General features: G+C 41.0%; 1 protein-coding gene across 1 annotated transcript in view; it reads left to right on the top strand.

Moving 5' to 3' along the window:
* ly75 (lymphocyte antigen 75) overlaps nt 1–17,366 on the top strand; it is a 186,145-nt gene that overhangs the window by 24,851 nt on the left and 143,928 nt on the right. The window contains exons 3-7 of the mRNA XM_063052314.1: nt 2,588–2,758; nt 10,250–10,414; nt 12,356–12,466; nt 13,547–13,690; nt 16,692–16,880. Coding sequence (XP_062908384.1) covers nt 2,588–2,758; nt 10,250–10,414; nt 12,356–12,466; nt 13,547–13,690; nt 16,692–16,880 — 780 coding nt within the window. The remainder of the gene's footprint in view (nt 1–2,587; nt 2,759–10,249; nt 10,415–12,355; nt 12,467–13,546; nt 13,691–16,691; nt 16,881–17,366) is intronic.

Raw genomic sequence — 17,366 nt, 5'->3', positions numbered from 1 at the left:
AGCCAAAGATGAAAAGAAGATAGCTTCCACAACAGGATAATGATCCTAAACACATCTCAAAATCCACAATGGACTACCTCAAGAGGCGCAAACTGAAGGTTTTGCCATGGCCCTCACAGTCCCCTGACCTAAACATCATCAAGAATCTGTGGATAGACCTCAAAAGAGCAGTGCATGCAAGACGGCCCAAGAATCTCACAGAACTGAAAGTCTTTTGCAAGGAAGAATGAGTGAAAATCCCCCAAACAAGAATTGAAAGACTCTCAGCTGGCTACAGAAAGCGTTTACAAGCTGTGATACATGCCAAAGGGGGTGTTACTAAGTACTGTCATGCAGGGTGCCCAAACTTTTGCTTTGGACCCTTTTCCTTTTTTGTTATTTTGAAACTGTAAAAGATGGAAATAAAGAAGTTTTCTTGCTTAAAATATTAAAGAAATGTGTCATCTTTAACTTTATGCCTTTTGGAAATCAGGTCATCTTTTACTCAGCTATTCACAGTGACAGAAATTTTGACCGGGGGTGCCCAAACTTTTGCATGCCATGGTACATCACTGTGCAACTGGGACCTCAGATTGTCAGCATGCATAGCTTCTACTCCCTCCCCATCATCCTCAACATAGGTACCCTTCAGGGCTGTGTGCCAAGCCAAGTGCTCTTCATTCTCCTCGCACGTGACTTTATGTCCAAACACTTGAGTAATCACATTGTCAAGTTCGCCGATGACACAACAGTGGTGGGGCTGATCACTAGCAACAATGAGAGGAGGTGGAAGAGATCAAGGCCTGGCAAATGATCTCTTCCTCAGTGTCAACAAGACAAAGGAGAACTCATACCAGTCGCACCCCTCGTTACATCGGCGGCACAGCAATGGAAACTGCAAGCAGTTTCAAAAACCTGCACGATATCTTATGCTCCCAGAACACTTCCTACACAATCAGGAAAGTTCACCAACACCTCTATTTTCCGTGAAGGCTGTAGAGAGTTGGACTATGCACATCTATACTTGTCATTGGCCATAGAGAGCATCTAACAAATTGCATTGTTGCATAGTACAGAAACTGCACTGTGGCGCATAGGAAGGCTCTGCAATGAGTTGTCAAACTGCCCAACACATCACTGGTACCAGCCTACCCACCAGCAAGGGCATGGGTACAGAAAGGTGTGGGGTAAGGACCAGAGTCGTGAAAGATCCCACCCACCTTGCTCATAGGCTGTTTGTCCTACTCCTATCAGGGAGGAGGCTACACAGTGTCCATGCCAGTACAACCATACTCAAAAACAGTTGCTTTCCCCAAGCAGCAAAGCTGATCAGCACCTCTGGCAATTAACTCACAACTCCACACTACTGTATCATTTCCTGTCAGTCACCTTGAGAAAAGACACTCCAGTGCCTAGTGTCACTTTATTAACGTACAATCAATCTGTGTCTACAAACTATCCTTACATTTATTGTCCTGATGAAAGGCCTCTGCCTGAAACGTTGACCGTTTATTCCCATCCATAGATGCTGCCTGACTTGCTGAGCTCCTCCAGCACATTGTATGCATTACTCTAGATTTCCAGCATCTTCAGTACCTCTTGTATCTTATATTTCTTGAGGTTTTTTTTGAATTATTGTGTTCTTTATATTATTGCATCAGATCTGGAGTAACAATTGTTTCGTTCTCCTTTACACTTGCATACTGGAAATGGCATTAAACAATCTTGAATCTTTTTAACACCATATTGTGTGTGTTTATCTTTTTCAATTCTTTGTATATATGGAAGTTATTTATCATCTTTACAGTTCATTACAACTAACGATCATTGAAGCAGATTTGGATGTCCCTGAGGTGACAATCACCATTTTGTATTTGTAAAGCAAATACAATCAATGTATTTGTAAAATAAATACAGTGTTGTGCAAAAGTTTTGGGCACATATATACAGCTAGTGTGCCTAAGACTTTTGCATAGTACTGTATTTGTCGATGCAAAGCAAAGAGTGAGTTTGTAAATCTGGCAGGAGCAAGCAATGTTAGGACTGGCGAGAGTGGGATGCTGCTGGACGGGTGTGGGAAAGGTGGCGGAGGACGAGTGCCAGGGGAATGGGGGTGGGGGGGCCGCGGGTTGCATGGCCTGGGTGCAGACACACCCAGCCCTGAGACGCCAGGCAAAGTCATTTGAGTCCAAATAATTGGTTTATTGATCATTGCAGAATGTCTCAACTCTCCCTGCTGCCTTCCCACAGTCATTCTACAACAGAGGCCCATATCACAATCAGATATATTATCACTCGCCTATATCATGAAATTTGTTTTGTTATTTTCTGCGGTAGCAGTACAGTGCAGTACATAAAATTACTGCAGTACTGCACAAAAGTCTTGGGCACCCCATCTCTCTGTCTCTGTCTCTGTCTCTCTCCATATATAGTTAAGGAATGCTGGAGAACTCTCTCTGATATAAAATTGTGCAGTTCCTTCACTTAACAGGCCCTAAAATTTGTATTTATGTAATGTAATCTTCATTTAACAAATGCTTGGAACTAAATTAATGCATCTGTCTACATTCTTGCACTTTATTCATCTAAATGATTTTTCTTGCTGCAGAAATTTATACGACCGATGGGACTGCTTTTGGAAAGCCCTGTGATTTCCCTTTCAAGTACAAAAGTAACTGGTATTATGAATGCACCAGGGAAGGAAATGGAACAGTGGAATGGTGTGCTACAACTGATAACTATGACAGAGACAAGAAGTGGGGGAAGTGCTTGAAACCAGGCAAGTAACAAGTTCGCACTCTAATACTATACGTACACATTGGCTGTTTAAAATGTATTGACAAGGTTATGTGAACTTGTGTGTGTATATATTCCGTGGTACTTGTGTTTTTAAATGAATCCTGCAAAGTGAGTACTAAAATTACCACAGAATTTAAAGAAGTTACTTGCTGTGTCAATAATATCCAAGTTATTGCTTGGGAAAGCCGTTTAACCACACTTGATCAATGCTAGGTCCTATAGCTCTGCATCTGTTTCCTGTTCACACCTATCAAGCCATTTAGATACTCATTCCAAATGATCACCACTCTGCATGATATCAACCCTAATTTAATATACAGATTACAGATGAGGGGGTGCTTACTGTCTTGAGGCCCAGGGCCCAGCAAGGTGTCCCATTGGATCCTGTGGGAGGCAAACGCAAAAATTGCCTGTGCCCTAGCAGAAATATTAAAATCATCCTTGGAAACAAACGAGGTGCCGGAGGATTAGAGGATAGCTGGTGTTGATCTGCTGCTTAAGAAAGGCAGGGTGTAGAAAGGGTAAACACAAGGAGGCTTCTTCCACTGAGGTTGGTTAGGACTAGATTTAGAGGTTGTGGGTTAAGGATGAAAGGTGAAAAGTTCAAGGGGAATGTCTTCATTCAGAGGGCCGTGAGAGTGTGGAATGAGGTGCCAGCACAAGTGGTGCAGATGGGCTCGATTTCATTGTTTAAGAGAAGTTTGGATAGGTACACCGATGGTAGGGGTATGGAGAGCTAAGGTCCCGGTGCAAGTCAATGGGTGGGAGTAATCAGTTTAAATAGTTCAGCACGGACAAGCTGGGCCGAGGGGCCTGTTTCTGCCCTGTACTTTTCTATGACTCTAACTTTTAACTGCTTTAAATTCTTTTCTATGTGCTACTCTTAAATTAGTTAAGTAGAAACATAGAAAACCTACAGCACAATGCAGGCCCTTCGGCCCATAATGCTGTGCAGAGCATGTACTTACTTTAGAAATTACCTGAGGGTTACCCATAGCCCTCTATTTTTCTAAGCTCCATGTAGCTATCCAGGAGTCTCTTAAAAGACCCTATTGTATCTGCCTCCACCAGCGTACCTATCTGTAGTTTGCGCATCTTTCCTGTAGTGAGGTAACCAGAGCTGAGTACAGTACTACAAGTGGGGTCTGACCAGGGTCCTATATAGCTGTAACATTACCTCTCGGCTCTTAAACTCAATCCCATGGTTGATGAAGGTCAATACACCGCATGCCTTCTTAACCACACAGTCAACCTGTGCAGCAGCTGTGAGTGTCCTATGGACTCAGACCCCAAGATCCCTCTGATCCTCCACACTGCCAAGAGTCTTGCTATTAGTAGTATACTCCGCCATCATATTTGACCTACCAAAATGAACCACCTCACACTTATCTGGCTTGAACTCCATCTGCCACTTCTCAGCCCAGTTTTGCATCCTATCAATGTCCTGCTGTAACCTATCCACAATACCCCCAACCTTTGTGTCATCAGCAAATTTACTAACCCATCCCTCCACTTCCTTATCCAGGTCATTTATAAAAATCACGAAGAGTAAGGTCCCAGAACAGATCCCTGAGGCACACCACTGGTCACTGACCTCCGTGTAGAATATGACCCGTCTACAACCACTCCTTGCCTTCTGTGGGCAAACCAATTTTGGATCCACTAAGTAAGGGCCCCTTGGATCCCATGCCTCCTTACTTTCTCAATAAGCCTTGCATGGGGTGCCTTATCAAATGCCTTGCTGAAATCCATATACACTACATCTACTGCTCTAACTTCATCAGTGTGTTTAGTCACATCCTCAAAAAATCCAATCAGGCTCATAAGGCACATAAAATTAGTACATGGCCTTTGACAAAGCCATGCTGCTTATTCCTAATCATATTATGCCTCTCCAAATGTTTATAAATCCTGCCTCTCAGGATCTTCTCCATCAACTTGCCAACCACTGAAAAGTAACACTCACTGGTCTATAACTTCCTGGGCTATCTCTACTCTCTTCCTTGAATAAGGGAACAACATCTGCAACCCTCCAATCCTCTGGAACCTCTCCCATCCCCATTGATGAAGCAAAGATGATTGCCTGAGGCTCAGCAATCTCCTCCCTCACCTCCCGCAGTAGCCTGGGATGTATCTCATTCAGTCCCGGTGACTTATTCAACTTGATCTTTCCAAAATCTCCAGCACATCATCTTTCTTAATGTGTAGATGCTCAAGCTTTTCAGTCCATTGTAAGTCATCCCTACAGTTGCCAAGGTCCTTTTCCATAGTGAATACTGAAGCAAAGTATTTATTAAGTACCTGGCCTGCTGCGTTCACCAGCAACTTTGATGTGTGTTGCTTTCATTAAGTACCACTGCTACCTCCTCCGGTTCCATACACACTTTCCACTGTCACACTTAATTGGTCCTATTCTCTCACGTCTTATCCTCTTGCTCTTCACATACTTTTGCACTTCATAAATTTTGTTTTCTTTTTAAGTAACCATTATAAACCTGTAGAAAATGATCTCCCATAGATCTTAAATAGATGTTTTGTGTTTGGTGGAGAGAGAAAGAGGCGATGTGGAATTGTTGAAGCATTTTGGAAACTATCAGTGGCTTCCTGTGATTTTTAAACACTGGAGATTTGTTTCCTACAAGATATTGTTTGTTTTAATGACAAGTTGGCTGGGCCACTCCTCTATCACATCTTGATTAGCCACCTGATAAACTATAGTTTGGTCTTAACAATCCACATCTTCTCCAGGATACAGTACCCAGGTTTTTTGTTCAAGTCAGACATTTTGAGACAGCCTTCACCTATTGGAGTCGGAGTGCACAGCACAGCAATGGGCTTTTCACCCCGCCCTACCCTTGCTTCCATGGAATGCCCATCATTTGGTCTTCCCTGCGTTGATCCCTGCTCTTGAATATTTTCTGAAGCTGCAACCAGAACTTGTTGTTGCTTTGACAAGGATATTACAAGATTTGACAACCAAAAGGCTGTTCAACATGCTGTTGATTCCCCCCCCCCACCATTAGCCTAAGGTTTAGTTTGCTTACAGCTATTTTTTTTTCAAATCAATGTGCTATTTTTCTGAAAACCAATTAAATTAGTAATCGCTAAGATTTAAAAGGGGGTGTCTGAGAAGGGGCAATATACAGGACACTAACATTCAAAGTTCAAAGTAAATTTATTGCCAAAGTACATGTGTGTCACAATATAAAAACCTGAGACTCATTTTCTTGTGGGCATACTCATTAAATTGATAATAGAATAATAACATAGAACATAGAAACCTACAGCACGTTACAGGCACCTTGGCCCACAATGTTGTCCCGACCATGTAACCTACTCTAGAAACTGCCTAGAATTTCCCTAGTGCATTGCCTATTATGACCACAATAGAATCACTGAAAGACCACACCAACTTAGGTTTTCAACGAGTATGCAGGAGACAACAAACTGTGCAAATACAAATGGAGAATAATAATAAAAAATAAGCAATAAATATCAAGAAAGTTAGTCCTTGAAAGGGAGTCCATTTGTTGTGGGAACATCTCAGTGATGAGGCAAGTGAAGTTATTCCCTTCAAGAGCCAACATTATATTGTTGGGACTTGATGATGGAAACTTTTTGTCACATGATATCATTCATGGCATTAATATTTTACATCTGCATGTTCGTGAAAATTTGATATGGAAGTTAAAATACTGGTACATTAGATTGTATTTTAATTTTGCAGAAAGGTGTTGATGTTCATAGATGTCTGTGTGCACTTCCTGGTGTTTCCTCCCTTGTACCACCCCACCAAGTAATTTTAATGGATGAAAATTTAGGAACTAAGGAGAGAAGAAACAGAAAGCCCAACTATAAGGATACTTCCGTGAATTTAAATGACTGTCAATTAATTTAACTGGAAATGAGTGCATCTTTTATATATCGTCTTCGTATAATGGAGAAAAAATGTTGAGTTGAATTTGGAATGGGTAATTATTTATAATCTGTTGCAGAAAATCTGCAAATTCTAATTGAAAATCAAGAATACTGCGGATGGCCTGATTCTGAAATAAAAACAAACAAAAAAAACTGCTGGTGGCGGTGGTGGAGGCTAATACAATAGGGTCTTTTAAGAGCCTCAGATAGGTACATGCAGCTTAGAAAAATAGAGGGCTATGCACTAGGGAAACTCTAGGCAGTTTCTAGAGTCGGATACATGGTCGGCACAACATTGTGGGCCAGAGGGCCTGTAATGTGCTGTAGATTCCTATTTTCTATGTTTAAAAAATATATATATTTCAAACCACTCAGCAGAAATTGGAGTTGACTCTACAGGTTGAAGATTCTTCATCAGAACTTCAACACTTTGTATTTGTTTTCCTACTGAAAACCGCTTGCTGAACAATCTGAAAGGTCATTCATCTGAACAATGGAATCACTTGTACAAGTACTGAATTGGGTCAAAGAATGAAGAATGTATTGATTTATCAATTAATCATTTGCAGAGGAAGAAAAGCCACTTGCTGTACAGTTGTCTAAAGGGTGGCATTTTACACACATTATAGAAGTAAGACGCAGCATTATTCCCCAGTGTTCAGTTACCATTTCTTAACCAACCCTAGGTGAAAAGGCACGTGCTTGGTTGCTCCTGACATTGCCTTCCTTGCATGATCATCATATGTTTTGGAAAGCCCTGCCTTTTGGGGGGTTGGGAGCGGGGGGGAGTCTGGTAGTTGCTTGTCTAAAGCATATCTTTGTTCAGTTAAGGTCCTGGTGATACAATCAGAAGCAGGTATATCACTTGTGATCTAACAGTCTCCTCCAGAGGCTACCTTGTATCTCCATTGCCTGCATTTATTGAGATCGGAAGTTTGTCATATGGCCTTCAGTATATTTTACTTGTGTTTGCATGCCCATGTCAAGTCCTTGTTCTAGCTTAGCTTGGGCCCCTGGTTACTGTGGAGATGACATCTGGATATGCAGGAGTTATCTCTGCGTCCATAGAGAAGTTCCTGATCTGTTATATATACAGTGCACATGAAAAGCATTCACCCCTCCCCCCCCCACCGGAAGTTTTCATGTTATTTTACAACATTGAATCACAGTGGATATAATGTGTCTTTTTTGACACTGATCAACAGGGGGAAAAAAACGCTTGTGTCAAAGTAAAACCAGATCTCTACAATGTGATCTAAATTCATTACAAATATAAAACACAAAATTTTGATTGCACAAGTATTCACCCCTTCAAATCAGTTGTTAGTAGCTGCACCTTTGGAAGCAATTGCAGCCTTGAGTCTGTGTGGATAGGTCTTTATCAGCTTTGCACAACTGGACATTGCAATTTTTCCCCATTCTTCTTTACAAAACTGCTCGAGCTCTGTCAGATTGCATGGGGATCATGCGTGAACAGCACTTTTCAAGTCAAGCCACAAATTATCAATTGGATTGACGTCTGGACTTTGACTTGGCCACTCCAGGATATTAACTTTGTTGTTTTTAAGCCATTCCTGTGTTGTTTTGGCTTTATGCTTGGGGTCATTGTCTTGCTGGGAAACAAATCTTCCCTAAGTAGCAGTTCTCTTGCAGACTACATCAAGTTTTCCTCCAGGATTTCCCTGTATTTTACTGCATTCATTTTACCCTCTCACTTCACAAGCTTTCCAGGGCCTGCTGTAGTGAAGCATCAGCACCATGATGCAGCCAGCACCATGCTTCACGGTGGGGTTGGTGTGTTTTTGACAATGTGCAGTTTTTTTGGCTTGCGCGTAACATAGCATTTAGTCTGATGGCCAAAAAGCTCAATTTTGGTTTCATCAGAGCATAGGATCTTCTTCCAGCTGGACTTCAGATTCTCCTATGTGCCTTCTGGCAATCTCTGAGATTTCATGTGAGGTTTTTTCTCAACAGTGGCTTTCTCTTTTCCCCTTTCCCATAAAGCTGTGACTGGTGAAGCACCCAGGCAACAGTTGTTGTATGCGCTATCTCTCCCATCTCAGCCACTGAAGCTTGTAACTCCTCCAGAGTTTGTCGTAGGTGTCTTTCTTTTGATCAGTATTTTAAAAAGCAAAATTAAATCCACTGTGATTCAATGTTGTAAAACAATAATAAAACATGAAAACTTCTAAGGAGGGTGAATACGCTTAATAGGCACTGTAAATATATTAAATGAAACACCGCTACGGTCTTATTGCTTCCTGTGATGATAAGAGTTATCTCTGAGGTTTCATGCTTGGATTTTCTGTTTTCCAAATTTCTGATGTCAGCTGTATTTTGTTTTTTATATTACTAACAAACTTCATTACCCTGTAGAGGTTCAAAGGTTCGTTTCATTGTCAAAGTATGCATGTATAATACATCTCTGATATTTGTCCACTGCAGATAGCTGTAAAATACAGAAAGACCATGGACGTTGATGAAAGAAAAGGCATCAACTCCTCCCCCCCAACAGACACTAAAAAGAAAAGAAACGAAATTCACAGATTCCAAAATCAACCCCCCTCGCCCGCAGCAAAAAACAGCCACAATAACAATCAACACCCGTCTACACATAACAATCCCCAACCCCATCACTCACAGAAAAGAACAACATCCGTAGCACCAAACCCCCAATCCCCCTCTTCACACAAAAAATTGACAGATCACCCACCCACCAGTCGTTCAGAAGAAAACAGCGAGAATCTGAAGGAAACCAATATACAGTCCAATCACATAAACCTCAGAATACGGGAAATGTCTTATTACTGCATACTTGGAGAGCAGCTGCATGAACTCAGTCCTTCCGTAAAGAGTGACTGCTGAGCTATGGTCCGAATGCCGCCGACCCGAGGTTGAATACACCAATCTGGCTGATGACTGTCTTGTGCCGAGCCATTGCTGAACCCCTCCACTCTCACCTCGATGCTTCAGTCTTCCTTGCTGCTTTGAGACAGAGTCATTCATGACCCGCGCCTCGTCTCTGGTCTTTTCCATGAGTCAGCTTGTGTTGTGGGACCTTTTCAGCCCCCCTCCCCCGTCTCTGATCTCCACAAGTCAGCTCGCTGGACACAGCACGGTGCTGTATCCTTCGACTGAGATTCAAACTCTACATCTTAGGCACGAGCAGTTTCCATGACTCAAACAAAACAAAAAGAACAAGCAGAAAACGTAGAAAGACTGGAAAAATTGGAAAGATTTGCTACCTGGAAGATGTCACCCGAGGGATCATTGCTCACTGGTGCCATCTTTACCGGAAGTATGCTATCTCTTGACCAGAACTACAGTATTTACTATATTTTTGTAATTACTAAACTTCATTATTATAAAACTGGTACTGGAAGTCTGCTTTTTTTTTTAATCCAAACCTGCTTCAGGCAGAAATTTGTCTCGAAAGCTGTCTTTTTGCATTACTTTCCCTTCACTAATATCACTAAGTAAACCCATGGATTGTAATACTGTTTGCATTTATTCAGCATGACTAAAATTATTTATATTGCTTAATATTTTTCAGATCCTGGATGCAAAACTTTATGGGAGATAGATAACTCAGGACAGACTTGCTACCAGTTTAACTTTCAGTCTTTTCTTTCTTGGAATGAGGCTCGTCTTTCCTGTCAGAGGCAGGGAGGAGATTTATTGAGTGTTCCTGATTCACAAATTCAGAAGTACATTGCTGGTGAGTTAAAATGTCAAATGAGGAGACCATCCCTTAAAAGAAGCCAATACTCTTTTGTCATGGTAAATACGTTAGTGTCACTTTCCAATAATGTATAAACAGTATGCAATCTGAGATCAACCTGAACATATTTCTGTGTGAAATATAATTTTCAGAGCTTTGAATTTGGTCAGTGCCTCTATTTTAAACAGGATGCGTCGTGGCCAGTGAATGTTTGTGGATGCACCATCCTACAGCTCAATAGTGTGTGAGGCTCAGGGCCTGAATGTTGGCCTTGTACGTGATACATTGAGGAGCACAGAGGAAGTTGGGCATGACTAGGTATTGGATAGAGGGGGAGAAGGAGAGAGATCCTGGGTTTGGGATGAAGATCAGGAGCCGGGTAAGTTAAAGTAAGGATTTGGAATAAGGGAATAATAGTTACAGTTGGATTGTGGGGGTAGTAAGGTGAGAGTTTTTTTAGATTATTGAGTGTGATGACGCTTGAATTGTTGGGTTGAGATGGGTCAGGTGATCATTCCCCAGCAGGAAGATGTGAGCTGGTCACGTGTGCTGGCGGCCATCTCTAAGTGTGGTTGCTGCCACAGATAGTAGCTGGGATGGAGAACAATATTGGCCATGGTGGGTTTTGAGTGCAAGGGAAAGGAGTTAATTAGATGTTACTTGGGGTATTAAGTAAGAGAAGATCGTACTTTTGTGGGATGGAAGTTAATGCCCCAATATAGACAACCACCAGTGCTATTATATATTATCTTGTGCTGTCTCTCAAAGTTGAGGATGACTTGTTTCCACTCCAGTTTGGTGGAGCTGAGGTGCGTGGCTGTGGGCCAGGTATTTCTTGGAACTGGCTAGAACGTTGCAATTTTTTTTTGAAAGAACTGAAATATTTTATTTGTCCTTCAGAATACCTCTTGAGATTGGAGTACAATTTTAGGTTTTGGAGGTTCTGGAACATTCATTGCTCTGAGGTATCAATGGTAGAATTTCGGCAATGCGCCTTTACACTTAATTACCTGATAGCACCAGATGGCATCAATAGATTGGGAAGTGAATCCATTTGTGTGTTTAGCTGTTATAGCATCTTCTTTCTCCTCAACTCTCCCATTGCTGCTACCTCACAACAGAAGCAGAGTTGTTCTACCTGCGTGGATACCCATCAAAATAAGTTGAGAATTGCCTCTACACATTACCAAATCACAGGAATGTGCCTCCTCTTGCAACCTGAATGTTGATGTTACACTCCCATGAGATGATGGGGAGTTTGGGGGGAATGTTACTTAAACCATTAATCTAACTCTATTATAAAATTCCCATTGCATGGATTATGACAATGTGCATAAAGTGTGTCCCATCTTAGAGAGCGTGACCATTTCCGTCAGGGACCCACAATCTTATTGGAAGTCTAGTTTAAATATTAACTTTTAGCCGTTCTTGCCAGAACTAGTAAAACTTGGTGGTGGAAACTGACAACTCCAAAAGTTAAGCCTTATCCCCTGACTTCCTCTACAACTGCAAAAGTGGGGGTCATCTTCCCCAGACCACCAGAACAGTCATGATCCATCATCAGCTGTTCTTCAGTCACAGGCAATGTTTTCCCATTAGCTTATCCCACCTATAGAGCAATTAGCTGTCTGTCCAGAAGTTAGTGTCTCATATCACTAGTTTTGTTTGACATCCTGCTTGGCATAAAAATTCTATGGCCAGTTTTGTTCCATTCATTAACAATTCTGCTCTTGGACACCCATTCCATTTACAGGAAGTATCTGAGGCTCAAAATCAATTTGAAGCACTGGTTTGGAGATGGTGTAGCAAGTTCTCCTGTGTACAGAACTACTGCCTAAACCAGAATAATTCACTTTCAACAGAAGACTGGTATCCAGCGCTTTTAAATAGTTCTTTAAATTATGTAATTCAATACATCTCTTGTTTTTTTTTAAACAGAGCAACCAAATACTCCACGAAAAGTATGGATTGGTCTGAATCAGCTGAACATAGCAGGAGGTTGGCAGTGGTCGGATGGAACACCTTTAGTATTTGTCAATTGGGATGATGGTAAATAAGTACTTTTCAGATACGAGCATGAATTATATATATATTTGGGTCAAAATATGTGTTGTGTAACAGAAGAGATGTTGTTTCCAACAATCAGGACACTTTGCTGTCACAACAAAATAATACTTTTTTAAAACATAGTTTAGTGGTGTGGCTTGGATAGTAACCTGATGAAGGTCATTTTCTGTTGCCATTTTATTTTCTGGTAACATTGCCTGCTGTAAGCTCCTCAGTTATCAAGGTCTTTTATTTTATATTTGTTTTTTTAAATTCTAGTTAATTTCATGATCTTGTTTCTTTCACAAAAACATAAAATGGGGCCAAGAATAGGCCACTTGCCCCCTTACTTCATTATCATCATGACTGATCTATGCTGGCCTCAACTCCTTTTCTGTGCAAGTTTTTTAGTGCTCAATTCTCTGATCTTTCAATTATTTATTACCTTCACCTTAATATACCTAATGGTCTGGCTTTGCCAACATCTAGAGGTTCATTTCCCTCACAGCAAATTTATGCGCACTACATTTTAGTTTGGGTGGTGGAATGGAGATGCGTCTCTACCAAAGGAGGTGTAAGATGCTCTTTCCCTCCACTAGCCCACAGGTGACCCTTGAGCAAGATGTGGCGCCTGATTAGCACCCCCCCCCCCCCGATTAGGGTCACGTGAAGCCATGGAAGCAGGTGCTGGATAGTTGTATGAGCAGCTGGTACATGTCACAATTCCTGGTTTTGCATCCTCTTGACACCAGGCAGACAATCTTTGAAGAGTATTGATAATGGCTGAGGTCACCTATCTTGTAACGACACGGCCCAGAAGAAGGCAATGGCAAACCGCTTTTGTAGAAAATTTTGCCAAGAACAATCATGGTTGTGAAACCGTAATTGCCTACGTCTTACGGCACAGCTCATAATGATGATGGTACTTTTCCACAGATTCTTGCGCATATAATTCCTCCATCCTGCCTACTTGTTTTAATGAGTTAGTTGGAGTTGATCTTTTTATGGAAGATGCAAACATGCCTTTAATGTTAATTTGTATAGTAAATACTAAAAGTTTTAAGTGTTGCAATTTAAATTTAGGTCTGCTTGGGTTATTTCACCCTGAAGAATCCAGCTGTGCTATAATGAACTCTGATTCTGGATACTGGCAGATAAGCCCTTGCGAAGCTGCTCTACCATATATATGCAAGAAATCATTAAAGCAAACACAGTTGGAGAATGGTGGTAGGTATAATATTGTTTCCTTTTTCTGAGTGGTCTAAAATCCATGGAACATAGTTTAATGTACCAATGATTCTGCTTTAACTTTCTTTAGAACTTAAGGCTTTAATTTTCTCCTTCCTGATTCAGTAGCTTCTTCTGTCTTCACCCAGGTGAATATCTCAGCTAGCTTCCAGCTAGGGAAGAATTGGTATGACGGTGACTTTGGTTTTTGCATTATTTGATTGCGAGGAAAATCTGGTCATTAACTGCAGCATGTTTACTATATAAAGACCTGAGAGGATTGAACAAGTCATTATTGAAGTAGAACTGGTTGTATGACACACATGCAGAAATGAAATGCAATGTTTTCTGATGCTGTAGATGAGTAGCAGAGGAGGATACTTTTGGGGGTGAGGGGGGGGGAACAAAGACTTTTTGGATGACCCTGAAGCTTGCAGTGTTGCACGTGAACAGAAACTGTCGTAAATGGTCCTGGATAGATGGGAATGAAAGATTCCGGTAAGATAGCGGTGTACTTGGACACACTGGCCTTTCTGGATCCACCCAAAGGTGTGATTGCTCATCCTTTGTCTGCTTTCACAATTACAAGACACTGCTGGATATTAAGAGACGTCAGAGTAGACATCAGAGCTCGCTCCGTGCCACTGGATCCCTTACTGGGTTGAAGACTTGCCCCCTCCTGTCAGTGCAGCCCTCCAGTCTTCACTCGTTGGCAGACCAGCTGGATTGCCTTCATCTGTGGATGCAAGGTTCTGTACATGTTTGGGGTACCACACAGATGCCAAAACAAAGAAATAGTTGTGATTTGTTTTTTTTTTGTGTATCACAGTTACTCAAGAATCCATTGGTTCAACCATCAGCTAATACATTGTAATCAGATTAACTAACAGACAGCATGTTGATACTGGTCTGCTTGCAAAACAGTGCGTATAAGATGGTCAGATCTCCTTATTTTGCTGCCTAACTTCATTACCTTCAGCTCCTGAAGTACAGCTGTAATGATTTGCATTACTGGGCTTGCAGCCTGCAAAGTATAGAGATAGTTTTTATATTGGTGTTTGTGCAGCAGAATCATCTCTGGGGATGCACACACCCACAAGCATTTGCAAAGTGTGGCTTGACTACTGAAGTTGAAGCAGCTTTGGGTCCAGAATTTGGTTGCTCAGTGACTGTTAACTGAAACAGTTTCATATTTGTTCTGGTGATTTCTGTGGGTGTTTTGCTGGAGGTGCAGCACAGAAATCTTGCTTAACAATTATCATCACTGATAACACTTTGGATTTGATTTGCATACTGCTATAAAGCTTCTTTAAAATGATAATGATTAGTTTCTATGTGCAGACAGACTGGAGGAAGGTGTGGTTACCAGAGCTAGACATTCTCTTGAAAATGATCATGATTGTAGCTTCTCTGAGGACTGAAATATATCTTCTGCTGCCAGATGCTGTCAGTGAGACTATGGATTTGTGTCTGAAGCAGTTCACTTCCAGTTTTAGGCTTTCAATGGGGATGCTGTCTTGTCCTGAGACTAAGTTTTTTTTTGGTTATGATTACTGGAATGGTCAGGAATGGCAGCGAGACTGGTCCAGGTAACCTGCTGTGAGATGGAGATGTATACACACATGGAAATGACAGAAGGCTTTCAAAAGAGAGTTGTAGAGAGATACAGAATGGAAATAGGTGCCTTGGCATATCGAGTCTATGACCACCAAAAATCCACCCTACTGACTTCCTCTGGGCTTCATACATTCACCTCTATTCTTGAGTGTGCGTGTGCTTATACTTTGGATGATAACAGCATTGCTGAAGAACAAACGTATGTCTTGGTCTCTGCTATCCATGCAATAACTAGCTCCAGCTCCCACTCACTCACTTGGTTTCACCCATTCTAATGTGCACCTCTATTAGGCAATTTAAAGCACAAACCCGAAATACAGAATTTTTTTTAGTACGAAGTGGTTAGAATTTAAAGTTGCAATAGGATATGAGCCATTTGATGTTTTTTGAAATCTCAACATTTGACGTTATTTTGAAATCTCAACATTTGATGTTATTTTGAAATCTCAACATTTTTTTTTCAATCTTCAAAGGTTAGGTTTATAATTTAACCAGGGATAGAATCACTTGAATGAAAGTGTAAACACAAGAAAGTCTGCAGATGCTGGAAATCCAGAGCAACACACACAAAATGCTGGAGGAACTCAGCAGGTCAGGCAGGGTCTATGGAAATGAATAGATGGTCAATGTTTTGGGCTGAGACTCTTCTTCAGGATTGAGAAGGAAGGGGGAAGATGCCAGAATAGAAAAGTGGTGGGGGCCTAGGGAGGGTAAGTAGACTAGCTGGAAGATTAATCACATCAATTTTGTAAAATTTGTATGTTAAAAGCTGAACTGTTTTTGAAATTTACTTTGTTCATCAGCACTTATGCTTTGAATTTCTTGGAAATATTGAAAGCCTCAAGGTCCCCAAATGAAAAGCCAGAAAGAGAATCACAAAATATTGGGCACCAAGCTTCACTTATTTAGCACAGGCTGCCTCAGCCAGTAATTGGCTCTTGAATGGATCTTGGAACCGTAGAGCTGCTTTCAGGTGGGGATTCTTAGGACTCGCAGTGGGTCATTAAAAGTACCAAAGCTGCAGGCCTACACCCCCTGACCAACTGAGTTAGTTCACTTTCCTTTCTCATGATAATTATCTGGATGACCAGATTGCAATTTAGAAAATTCACCCATGTAGACCTTTTTGGGGTAGTCCATTTCCTGATGCAAGTACCTAAAAAGAAATTAAATCCTTCATTAATGTATGCTCATAAATCAGCATACAGTGACACTTGAATGGTCACTTGGTTTCAGTCCTGGGTGAGCAGTTTAATCTGACTGAAATATTTGTGTAACCAAAGTAAAATGTTATCATATAAATGTATTTCTTTTACTAAGTTGCTCTACAGGAGGAAAATTATATAATATAGAAATTGTTAACATATACTTTGGTTTGTAACAGATTCTTGGAAGTACTCCAATACAGAATGTGAAGCCAACTGGCTTGCATACAACGGCTTCTGCTTCTATATGCCTAAGGAAGTGTTGAATTGGGACGCTGCAAATAGCTTCTGTAAATCCAATGAAAGTGAGCTCATCAGTATACATTCTTTGGCAGATGTAGAACTAGTTGTCACCAAGCTTCAGAAAGGTAAGATTTGGCACACAGTCGAGTCAATCCTGAATATAGTTTAAAATATATGCTTCCTGAAAAGTTCAAAGTACCAATGGTATATCTTTGGACTGTGGGAGGAAACCAGAGCACCCTTCGGGAAACCCACGTGGTCATTTGTTATCAAAGTGTATATATATATGTCGCCATATAAACTGTAACTCCCTGGGATTCATTTTCTTGTGTGTATAGTGAGTAAACCCATAAAATAATAACCATAACAGAATCAATGAAAGACAGCACCAACTTGGGCGTTTAACCAGTGTGCAAAAGACAACAAAGTATGCAAATGCAAAATGCAAACCAGTGTGCAAAAGACAATAAAGTATGCAAATGCAAAAAGAATAATAAAAAATAAATAAACAATAAGTATTGAAAAGATCAGATGAAGAGTCCTTGAAAGTGAGTCCATTGGTCGTTGGAACATTTCAGTGATGGGGGAAGTGAAGTTTATCCCCTTTGGTT

Source organism: Mobula hypostoma, chromosome 6 (assembly GCF_963921235.1).
Source record: "Mobula hypostoma chromosome 6, sMobHyp1.1, whole genome shotgun sequence".
In the NCBI taxonomy this organism is placed as follows: domain Eukaryota; kingdom Metazoa; phylum Chordata; class Chondrichthyes; order Myliobatiformes; family Myliobatidae; genus Mobula; species Mobula hypostoma.
Note: the sequence above shows the minus strand (reverse complement) of the source record. Positions and strands in the feature narration are given on the sequence as shown.